This window comes from Lactuca saligna, chromosome 8, assembly GCF_052625555.1.
Source record: "Lactuca saligna cultivar CGN05327 chromosome 8, ASM5262555v1, whole genome shotgun sequence".
NCBI classification, from domain to species: domain Eukaryota; kingdom Viridiplantae; phylum Streptophyta; class Magnoliopsida; order Asterales; family Asteraceae; genus Lactuca; species Lactuca saligna.
Genome location: NC_136424.1, coordinates 54,481,111 through 54,493,657, shown reverse-complemented (window position 1 = coordinate 54,493,657; position 12,547 = coordinate 54,481,111). Strand labels below are relative to the sequence as shown.

Sequence of the window (12,547 nt, the reverse complement as noted above, 5' to 3'; positions counted from 1 at the left end):
CCGATCCTTCAAAACATTCAAATGCAATCTTATCACATCATGTATTAAGAATCAATGAATAGGAACTTAACGGAGTTAGATAGTGGATTTTACCTGAAGCGCAGTCATACTTTTGACTCTCTCATCTCTTAGATCTCTTAGGTAAATAGGGCAACTTCGTCTCCAATGCCCCTTCTCTTGGCAATAAAAGCAAATTGACTCTTTTGGAACAACACATGGAACTACTTCAGACATTGCCTTTCTCTTATGATCAAACTTTTCGATCATTGCATGTCTTTCATTGCCATTGTCTATATCCATAGAGGTCTTGAAGGCAGATTCACCAATCAACTTTGCTTTTCTATTGCGCCAAACCATTGCTGATTCAGCAGCAATAAGCATATAGGTGAGATCAATAAGGGTCACGTTGTGGTTCATCATATAGTACTCTCTTACGAACTTACTATACGAGTTAGGAAGTGACTGAAGAACCCAATCAACAGCCATCTCTTCACCGACAATAGATCCCATCATTCTTAACCTATCAATGTGTGACTTCATTCCTAAGACGTGTGCACACACTGACTTTCCTTCTTTATGTTTACTTGCCAAAAGGGCTTGAGTGATATTGAACCTTTCAATTTTACAATCTTGTGGGTTAGGGAGAATAATTGGAGGAGGAGGAGGAAGTGAAGCATGATTTCTTGTTCCTCGATCGAATCGTGGAATATCATCTTCATGTGGAATGCTTGTTCCACGGGATTTGGGAAGACCATAGTTGTCGAACTTTGACATCTATAAAACGGGAGAAAACAAATTCAAGTTAGTTGATCGATTGAGTCCTTAGTAAATCACCCAAATGAAATTCCAAGGCTAGGACCCAACACAATATGCTACAACCTAGAAAAGGGATGCCGTAATCTAGTTGCAGAATTTTGAAGGTAAGTGAATGACGATTCACTAATTTCCACCACGAAAAACGAAAAAAAAAAATTAAGTTTTAAATCTATGAAAACTCCTAGATCCTTTGAGATTCATTGAACTTTCAATGGCATGTTTAAATCTCGATATGGCCCTCTTGTTTGTGACTGGGATGCCGAGGATCACAAAGCGGGTGTAAATAACCATGCAGGCTTACATGGTGCCCTCACATGTTACAATCACCTATTCGATGTGCCGGTAAACCATACACGCTCCACCGAACTATGACAAACATTGAGTCACCCTTTGCAACCTTTGCTTAGAACCATTTAGTGTGCCGGTAAACCACACACGCTCCACTAACGTCTTCGCAAGGGCACAAAGTGTAATTTCATGGAATTGCATCAATTCACTTTTGCCTAAGTAACTAAGATTGGGAATTTGCAAAACATTTAGTTACTTTGTATTTCATTATACTTATAATGGAAGGTTTCGTCGTATCCTACCCGTTCGGCTAACGACCCTCCACTAGTCAAGAGTGCGGTGGGTAAGAGTGGATACCCATTCAATTGCCATTTTATAGGCAATTTCCTTAAACACCCCTTATAGACCAACTTCGTGAATGAGGCCTACTAACGGTAAGACAGACTTTTACTCATACATATATATAACTTTAGACTTTTAATGTTATATATAGTATAGGGTGCATTTTATACTTTTAAAATACTATGTGGTTAACTTTAACAATTACACTTTTAATTCAATTAAATGGTTAACCTAAAATTTTATGGATTTATTAAATCTCTTTTAATTATACTCCTTAATTAATTAATAAAACCATAAGGGTGTATTTGAACTTTTCAAAACATTACTAGGGTTTTAGAATTTAACATTCCTAATTAACTTTTAATCAACTTTTAAATTCCAAAACTTGAGGGCAAGTTTTGAAACATTTCAAAACAATTTAGTTTTAATCTATCTTAAAATCTCGAATTTATGACATTTAAATTTAAAATTTTAAATATTAAAACTCTTGATTTAATAATTATCTTAAATTAGACTATTAATTTAATTATTAAATCATAAGGGATTATCTAAATAATAAGGATAATTACCATTTATACATTTAAGTTATCCTAATCCCTTAAATATCTATATAGATTTCGAAAATATGGATGGATAATGCAAGATCTTGAATTACCATATATAACAATTAGAGGATAATTACAAGATATGGGATAATCCAAATCCCTAAAAATTAGGATCTTATCTTGGGGAGGAGGCAAATTTCGAAAAACAAGGGATTATAACAAAACCTAGATTTCGAAATTTAAGGGTTTAAGGAAAGGATTTGAAGATCTTATTCAAACTCTTGCAAATTAGGGTTTGCAAACCCTAATCTCAAAAAACCCTAACCTCCTAGGGTTTATTGGCAATAAACCCTAATATATCAAGTTCATACAATTGAAACCAAACCAATGGCTCTGATACCACTGATGGGTTTTAGTCATAAGACATCCTATGTGCTCATACAAACCCTAATGCTTGGATCTAGGTTTCTCTATTGTACATGCTTTGAATCCAAGACTTCAAACCCTAATTCTAGCATATGGAAATCGATATTAACATATAATAAGGTTTAAGAACATACCTTGATTGTTATATAGCAATAACAATCCTAATTCCACCTTGAATTGACTTTGGAATGCTTAGAGTCACAAGTGTCACTCCTCTAATGGCTTACAAACACCAAGAGCAAATGGAGAAGGTATAAAGAGAGAGGAGAGAGGTTAGAATTCTTCCTTAGGAATCCTTGGGAAGGGATACACGAATTCCTGAGCCAAGGGGTGTTTATATAGGTGTAGAGATAGGGTTTCAGTCATTATCCTTATCTAGTTGTTTATCCACAAAGCAACCCATAAGATAATCCTTGAATCCTTATCATAGTCGAATTCTAGGGCCTTATCACCTCAAATTCGTTCACCATATATTTAAGATAATCCTTACCTTATTTTGTAACTATGACATAATTACAAATCAGCCCCTCTAGTTTAATTAATTACACTTGATCACAAAATTAATTCATAATTAATTATTGACCAATATTAATTAAACAAATATGATTTCTCCTTTAATATATTATTCTTATAACATATTAATAAATCATATTATCCTCTCTCTCTATATATTTCTCCAATCAAGTTGCTTTGGTGAAGGCAACCCAAAAGGACCATGCACCATCGGGTTAAGTACACACGAAAATAGTTATGGACTTTAGACACTAATCCAACACATACAAGTATCACAAAGACAACGAGTATACTCTATCATGCAAACCATTCCTTGGGCACCCGCCCACTATCAATGGACCTTGGTCCTAAATATCATACTGGCATACAGTACCTAGGGCTAACCCCTGGGTCTTCCTACTCATATCTACATGGGCCGGTATTGTGGCCTTAGACCCATTCACACAAAGGGAAACTCACCTGGTACTGCTGAACTTGTTGGTAATCGCTCTGGCCACTATCTGACAACTCTGTATGAACTGCTGCTCTACTAGCTCCCCAAGCTACCAATATCAATATAGCACTCAGTCAAAATGTCCTCCGAAAGTCAACTAAGTCCACTCTGGTCAAGGTCAAAGTCATGGTCAAAGTCAACCTTCCAGGTCAACCCTACTCGTCGAGTCTGCCTACTGACTCGCCGAGTTTATATGCTCAGAATCCTTTCATTCGCAACTCGACTCGTCGAGTCTACCGATTTCCGATTCCTGTCCTGTCCAACTCACTGAGTCCCCACTCAACTCACTGATCCGAGTCTTAACTCGAAAGGTTTGGGGTTTCGCGACTTGACTCGCCGAGTCCAAGAACAGACTCGCCGAGTCCAAGGCAATCTTCAACAGACTCGCCGAGTTGTTCATCCAACTCGTCGAGTTCATTTCCATCTTCATACTACTCGCCGAGTCCACTCGAAGGACTCGTCGAGTCTATTCAGTCCTTCAATTATTCAGAGGCTTTTGATTCATGCATGGACTCCAAACTGCATGTCCACTCTTATAAAGCCTATTCCTCATGTAAAGTGGCAAACTTTACGTGTAGCTAAGGAGATCTAGGCTCAAAACACTATAAACTAGGGTTTAAGACAAGGAAGCTCTACAATTAACCCATAGATTGATGCTTTATGATTCTCTAGGCCAAGATACACTTAGATCTGAAGTAGCAACTTAAGATCTGGGCTTCTAACTCGAAATGGATCTTAAACTTGCCCTTAAAGCCCCAAATCTCATGTTAAAGGTTGATCTATATTCAAAAGAGTGAAGGTAGCGACTCATTACCTTCAAATGCTCTGAAAATTCCCACAAACTCTGGATCTATTGCCAATCCTTGGATCCCTAATGGTTCCCTTCTACCTTTTTCCTTCAAATCACCCAAAATGGCAAGAAAGCTTGAATGTGCAACAATAGAGGCTTAGGGTTTCGTATTATGGATAAGAGAGGCTATATGGAACCCTAAGGGAGAGAATGGAATGCTTAAATAGTGCACAAAGTCCCGGATTTAGGGTTCCCCTCTTCAGACCAGACTCACTGAGTCGTTTACTTACTCGATCCCATGGATCCCGCTCCGACTCGTCGAGTTCCTCCTTGGACTCGACGAGTTGACCCTTTGACTTAGGGTTTTCTTTCCTTTCTTGGCCTTTCTGATTTTGAGTGTTACATTATACATGAGTTTATGCTATAATTTTGTCATTAATGATTTACAGTCCCCAAAATCGGGATATCAAAGCTGAATTTTTTTAACTTTGCATCTATTTGTTTTTGTACTTTGTATTTTGTAAAAATGTTAAAACAAGCATATCTCATTTGTTTAAAGTCGGATTGACATACGGTTTTTTCTAGAGTGTAGTTTACAGTTTATACATTATTTTAAACTATAATTTTGTCAATTTTGGGTTCATATTCAACAACTTACAGCCCCCTAAGTTGAGATATCAAAGCTGTAAGTTTTTAGTTTTTCAACTTTTTTGTATTCTGTGAAAATTTTAAAACATGCATATATAATTCCTTTGAAGTCAGATTGGCATGCGGTTTTTTCCAACTTGTAGTTTAGAGTTTGTAAATGATTCTAACCTATAATTTTCATTTTTGGTTTAGTATTCAATGAATTATAGTCCCTAAAGTGGGGATATCAAAGCTTAATTTTTTTTAATTCTTAGCTATTTATTTTTGTACTTTATATTCTGTGAAAATGTTAAAACATGCACATCTCATTTGTTTAAAGTCGGATTGACATACAGTTTTTCCTAGAGTGTAGTTTAGAGTTTGTACGTGATATACTATATTTTTGTCAATTTTTGGTTAATATTCAACAAATTATAGTCCCTTGAAGTCGAGATATCAATATGAAAACTTTTAAAGCTTAACCTACTAAGTAGCAAGTAATTACCAAAAAATTCCGATTTTTTCGGGTTTTCCGGTTCTAAGCCTACTTTACCCGATTCTACTGTACCCACTTTGATGTTTCTGAGTTTTCCGGTTCTAGACCCACTTTAACTGGTATCATACCCGGAACTGTTTCCTATATACCGGTATGGTTTTCGGTCATATAAAATCCAATTAACCAGTTTCTGGTTTTTCGGGCCGGGTTTGGATCCACTTTCATCCCTATATTAAAGTATAATTGCATTATACGGAAACATGTTGTGAATGAATGTGTATACAGTCGAGCATTGCCCTTTTCGCAAATCCTTGAAGTACCTGAAAAACATTTATAATCAATTGGATAAATACGAGGCTTAGTGAGTTCCTCAAAATATCATATACCATAATACATATACACACATACATATAATGGCTCATGATTTGCCAATAATATATATATATATATATATATATATATATATATATATATATATATATATATATATATATCTCAGACTTACGGCCCAACCATTTCGTTTTCAACACGGGTCTACATGTACTTACGACCTACATGTCATTTCGTCAATACAGGTCTATGTGTACTTACGACCTACATGCCATTTCGAAAACACATGACTTTATAGGTTCCCAGCCTCTTTGTCATTCCACCATCATTCCCTCACTAAATCTCAATAATTCAAATATCACAACAATTACAGACTTAAAGATTGTACTTAAGACTCTACTAGCATAGACACAATTATACTTTTTATAATACCAGTTTCAAGAACATAGAGATTATACTATCAGCTCTACTCTACTAGATTTCTATCCTAACATACATGGGCATATATTATAATACATTGTATAGTGAGATAACTCACATGGGCAGTTACTCAAACGATTAACAATTATGCTTCTGATGATTCAACTGGCAGGTAACGTTTCTATCAAATATTAACCTATAATACTATAACTTCTTACTCTTTATGATAATCTATAATGAAATCTAGATCTTTTACTAATCCCAATGAACACCAAGAGTTATATCAAATAAGAATCAACCAGGCAGGACAGTTGGAATGCAGGATTATTCCGACATATAGTTTTTCTGAACTTCAACAATCAAGACAACATGCCCATTCTAAACACATCTCCTGTAAGTAGATCAATTAGTATTATGATTGAAATTACTGATTAAATCTTATTTATACATTTATAATAACTAGCATGAATATAAATATACGTTACACTTAAAGTGTAATCAGTATAGCTAACTTACAGAGATTCCTAGTGAAAAACCAAAAAGTTGTGGGCAGGACCTCGATACTGAGAACTTTTTTTTGCCTGACTATCTACTATCCTAGAGCCTCACTAAAATAGAATTCTTCATATATGTATCTCACATGATTGAACCAAACATTGAAAAGCTAAGGTGGAGAAATTAATTATTTATGTATATTTGAAGAAGGTGAAAATTAGATATTTAAGCTTTTAGCAATTATTTGCAGGAATTGGACAATGGGCATCATTGTTGACTTGTGTTGTTGAGGTTACATATTTTTTTAAACTTTATTTATTCTTTTTTATACCGGGTGAGAAAATCATTCCCTACAAAATCGTATGGCGTGTTGTAAAAATAAGTTTTTGGTTTTTTGATTATTTATTGATGACAAATTGTCACTAATTTGTTTTATTTAATACGACTTTGAATTAGAACTTTAGTTTTGTAGTTGTTTGTTGTCTAAATGGATATACATACCGCTACATTTTAAGGTTATTTATTTATTTATCCTTTGTTTTTTTAAAGACTTTCTTTTTGTATGGAGAAAAAGGATCTTAGAGTGAAATAAAAAAAATATTCAAATAAAAGCCGAACAAATTTATATACTTATTTATTATTGAAATGGTTAATTTGGTGATAGGTAAATACTAAAACTTGGGTCATGGAATAGCAAAGTAACAAAGCAGAAAATGAACCCGAAGCATTAAAATGGGTATGGAGGCTTGAGTTAATTGACGATTTAGTCCTTAGATGCACTCTTAAAGTTAGTTCCAAAAAACTTATTGATCAAAAAGTTACATAATGTTAGTAGTGATTGCTTGTGGTACATGGCAAAGTAATAACTTAACTCTCCTTATTTAAACTTAAACAAAGTTTTGTAAATTTATCATTTCTGACCAAGTTTTGTAATTTTATGCATATTTTCTACCTTACCAAAAACGAACCCGAAGGAAACCCATTGCCCAAATTCATCTGGACCTATCCAAACCCGTGCCAATGGCCCACGGGTTCTTCCCCTAGTTTCTTAATAAATTTTGGTTGTTAAAAAAAAACTATTTAAAATACGATGATATCATCAAAAAAATAGCATAGACATTAAGATAAAATCTTGTACCTTTTTGTCATAAAGGGTGAACATATATCCCCTTATAGAGCCAATTATTGCTCATAGTATTCCTAGTTAATGGTCATCCAAATGGGTGGTAACATCAATAAGTGAAAATTTGCATGTACTGCTTGCTAATAATGAATGAACCCATAAAAATAAAAATATCGGTACAAAATGAACATAATAAGATCATACCTTAATAATAAGAAACTTAAATTTAAAGTGTTACTTTTAATAATTTATCGTTTTTTTATAAAGGTTAAATTAAATAAACAAGTAAAATAAATAAATAACTACACACATAACATTTAACTCTAATTAAAATACCAATTTTACATACTTACAAATTACACTTGGAAGTAATAAAGAATAGGCCCCCTTTCCTTTCTTATCACTCCAAAACAATTTCATAAAAAATAAAAAATAAAAAATAAAAAGCAAAATCCTACACCTAACTACCTACAAAGAAACACACATATGAGTTCACCTTCCACCTTTTCCCCTCAAAAGATGGAGATGATTTTACACCTACCCCACAAGAAAAAAAAATGGGTTTTTTAAATTTTCAAGTTTTTTCTTAAAACAAAATGATCAAATTCAGAATAAACAACATATACTAGAGATAGTAATATTTTGTATATTACTCTGAATTTAACCGATTAAGCTTTAAAAATATGTTGCTTTGAAAACAAATAATAAAAAGGAAAAAAAAAAAAAAAAAATCAAACCAAGAAAAGAACAAAAGTTTGGTGGCTTAGCCTTCCAAATATGACCTCTTCATTCAATTGACGGATACCCACTCAATTTCTCTAAGCCATGGCCCCATTTTTCACCTATAGAATGTGCCAAAAAAAAAGAACAAGAAATTACATAAATGGACCTACAAGAAAATATGTAGTTTTACTAGTGAATCAGAATTTCCATATGATAGTAAATTGCATTTCATCGAGGCAATATATGTATACATGATGGAAATTCTATGATTGATTTGATGAATATAATAAAACATAAAAAACGAGTTAGGTTCGTATACATAACAATTTTTGTTTCCGAATGTTCTATTTTACGACTTTTTAGGAATCAAGAAAAAATGTGTGTACAAATCATTTATCATAACAAAACATATTATTTTTACTAGGGAATCAAATTTTCCATTTAACATTAAATTGCCTCTTTATCGAGTATATCGAAGCAATATATGTACATATGATGGAAATTTTGATGTTTGATATTTGAGTGATTGATTTGATGAATATAAATAATACTTCATTATGTTACCTTATAAAATCTTGTATCCGATCATGTAAGAGTTTCATCAGTGAAATTTTTCGCTCTTAAATCCATGCTTTTAAGATCACGTAAATGTTGCAAGATTTCTTGAAGAAGTTCCATCCCTTTATCCCCTTTTTTCAAAGAACCAAGACAATGTTTTAAGAACTCTCTATCTGCTTCTAAGGCTTGTAACCTTACATAAAGTTGATCAACCTCTTCTTCAATGTCGATTCTCTTCTTTTGTAGCTCGAATCTTGTAACCGCAGTGTTTTCGATCTTGTCGGAATGGAATCCGTTTCCGTTCCCGTTTGATGTAATTACACCGTCGTCACTCTCGGTATCGAGCGCGTCAAAAAGAGGTAAAAGTCTCTTTCCCGTTAAACCATCCGATCTCCGATCTTGATAATGTGATTCCATCGGGAACACGTTCGTAATTCCATTCCCGTTTATATGTTTTCCGTTCTCTTCGAAGTAATCCTCTATCTGACCTATATCGTTAAAATGTCGATCTTCTTCATCGCTCAAAGTGAAAAGCTTCTCTTCTAAAACCTTAAGTTGTTCAAGAATCGACAACCTTTCGTCCTCGAACTCCACAAACGAGTCTAGATTAAGTACGGTTTCAACCGGTGTATTCCGGTTCCGGTTTTCGTGATTCCCGTTATCTTCCTTGGAATCGGAATTCACATCGACCCACATTCCATCTCCATCCTCGGAATGACTACACGAAGCCGAACACGTCCCGCTCTTCACACTACTCGCCAAAAACCGCATTCTTTCCTTCGCCTCGTATTCCGACACTTTCTTTCGACACGATTCCAATTCCTTTTCCTTCTTCATCATCAAATCGTTTAACAATTGCAAAGCTTCTTGATCGTATTCCGATTGTTCTTCCATCATTCTTTGATATTGCAATGCCTCCATTTGCATTGCTGCCTTCTCTTCTTGAAGCCGATTTATCATCGCCATTGTTTCACTTGCAGCAACTGCTGAAGCACTTCGTTCTTCTTCTAACTCTGTGTACAATGCTTGTAATGCTTTCCTCTCTGCTCTCAAAGCCGATTTAAGCTTCTCTGTTGTGTTAATTGGATCACCGTTATCCATTTCACTTACCGATTCCATTGTTGTTGTTAATTCCCATGTTTTTTCTTCTTCTCGAGCTTCATCGAAACCTAGGTACAAACAAAAAGACAAACGATATGGTCTCGTTTCTTGAAATTGGACTATGAATATATAATGTACACGTTAAACAAGTTAAAAGATTACCATATTCTAGATTGAAATCCAAATCGTGAGAACTTGTTGAAGGTTCTTCATGTGATGAAGAATATAAAGTGAAGTTATCTTGAGCTTTGATCTCATCACATGAATCTAAAACTGGAATCTCTGTTCCAATAGAAACCTCTGCTTCTTCGTTGTCTGCATGATTGTATTTTATTTAAGAAAAATCGATATTGAAAACATAAATGATAATGAAATAAAAGTTATAAGCGTTAATTTCTTGCCTGAATGATTTTCCTCCGTTTGTTTAAGTTCTTCACTATCGAATGGAGTTTGATTATCTTCAGACATTGCAGGTTTTTCATTTGAAAAAGCACTTAAATTTGCATGAAAAACAAGGGAATTTTCAGTTTCTTCGAATTCCATTGAATCAAGCTCTGCGAGTTTCGATGATTCCAATTCCTTGGAATTCTGAAGAACAGAAAGTGTTTCGTCGGTCGCCTTTACTAATTCCTGGGTTACTGTTTCCATTGTTGATTCTGACGTAGCTTGAGCTTTCTGGAAATCCCCGAATTCATGATCTTCATGAACCTCTGAATTGTTTCGAAATTCTACAGTGGTTGCGTCGATTGATTCGATTGGAACTAATTGATGCCCACTATAATCTAAGAAGAATTCGAGATCTTGTGCGGGTGTTTCTGAATTTGAGTCGTCTTTTTTCTCAAATTGAATCAAATCATCCTTAATCGATTCAATCTCCGTAGCCTCTGTTTCTTTCATCTGTATTTGAATTTCCTGTTTTTCCCCAAAATTATCAGTCTCCAAATCCGATCCGATTAGATCCATAATCGAACTTCCTTTTTTGGAAAACCCCAAAAAATCCCAGGAAGGATTAATCACGAAGTAAGAAGAATCATCAAAACTTTTCCTCTCAAAATCGACACCACAGCAAGAACACTTCAAACGAACCTTCTCTTCTCCATCACTCTGAACCAAATCAATCTGTTTCACTTTCGAAAACATAAAACTCCTCGATTTTTCTCGAAACCCAGATGAGCAATCCTCACACATATCATGGGATTCAGCTAACTTTCGATGATTCGAACAGAACCCCAACTGGGAAACCTCCTTAGCATGGAGCTCACATAGAAGATCTCTATGTGAATTCTTGTTTTGGGGCTCGAAAAAGCATTCCAGACGAACACACCAGAGGCAGGGTGGTTTTAGGCCAAAGAATTGGGCGAATTTGATGATGAGATAGGAGAAGATTGAGTTGAGGAGGAGGAGAATTATGAGTATCCATTCTAGAACAGCATAGATTAGAACAAGTGTGATCTTGTTTGTGTTGTTATGCACCATTGTGGCAAATTTGTTCGCAGCCATGGTGATTGATGATGCTCTGTTTTTCTGTGTGCATTTACAGAGAGAGAGAGAGAGAGAGAGAGAGAGAATGTTTTTGACAGAGGTTTTAAGCAATATTATCAATGGGGAAGAGCGTACACTGTTGTTAATATTTTATTGGTTTAATTTGTTAAGCTAATTATCGACTAATTAGGTTAACAAATCAATAGAAATTGCTAGATTGTTCTTTTTTTTTTTTTTTTTAATTATTTATTTTCTTCTTCAAGTTGATTATTGTTTTTTTATTCGAAGAAGGTTTATATTTAATCAACAAAAATTATTAAAGAAAAATATATCTAATTTTCAATACCATGCTGTATGTTATTTAATATGAGGTTGAATGATTATACATTTTAACTTTTTAAACCAAAATTATATGTAAGTATCATTATACCTAACTTTGTAATTAATACTTAATTACCTTATAACATACACTTAGATAAATTCTTGTGTTTTATTTTATTATCAATGTAATAAATAATATTTTGATTTTTTATTAATTTATATATTAGCATAAATTATTCAATCGTATTTCAAGTATTAAATTATTATCCATTTGATAAATACTATTATTTTGTTTTTTTATTAATTCATATAATTGACACAAATTATGCAATTCTTTATGGGATCGAAAAGTGATCACATATTTTGTCCAAAACCATTGTATCACATAAAATAAAAGAGTAAAAACATTATAGAATAAACAAAAATTCAACCATTTTTATAAACTTCTTTTCGTTATTTTTTGACAAAAAGTTTATCATTACACTGTTTTTAATAGATATTATGTTGTCAATACTTAACACAAATTGGCTCTCTTACTAAGTAAGTTAAACATCGTTAACAATATATATTTTACTGTATTAGTAAGTAATAGTATTAAAGATATGTTTTTACAACGGTTTTTTTATATTTCAAGAAAGCATTGAAGTTTTAAGAAAAA

The 12,547-nt window shown here is 33.7% G+C and overlaps 1 protein-coding gene across 1 annotated transcript; it reads right to left on the bottom strand.

Annotated features, from left to right (window-relative positions):
* Positions 1 to 7,995: 7,995 nt before the first annotated feature.
* LOC145009113 (myosin-binding protein 3-like) lies at positions 7,996 to 11,681 on the bottom strand. Its single transcript, XM_078967773.1, has 4 exons — positions 10,488 to 11,681; positions 10,249 to 10,401; positions 8,992 to 10,154; positions 7,996 to 8,546 (listed from the first exon to the last, which is right to left on the bottom strand). Exons 1-3 carry the CDS (start codon positions 11,584 to 11,586, stop codon positions 9,013 to 9,015), a joined length of 2,394 nt encoding a protein of 797 aa, XP_078823899.1. The 5' UTR covers positions 11,587 to 11,681; the 3' UTR covers positions 7,996 to 8,546; positions 8,992 to 9,012.
* Between the last annotated feature and the right edge of the window lie 866 nt (positions 11,682 to 12,547).

Bases quoted from the DNA above. Each gene is read 5' to 3' on its own strand.
- LOC145009113 (XM_078967773.1), bottom strand. From the start codon at position 11,586: ATGGCTGCGAACAAATTTGCCACAATGGTGCATAACAACACAAACAAG. The intron at 10,402-10,487 runs GCAAGAAATTAA...ACAATCATGCAG, and splicing joins AACGGAGGAAAATCATTCAG to ACAACGAAGAAGCAGAGGTT. The intron at 10,155-10,248 runs GTAATCTTTTAA...GTTTGTACCTAG, and splicing joins GGATTTCAATCTAGAATATG to GTTTCGATGAAGCTCGAGAA.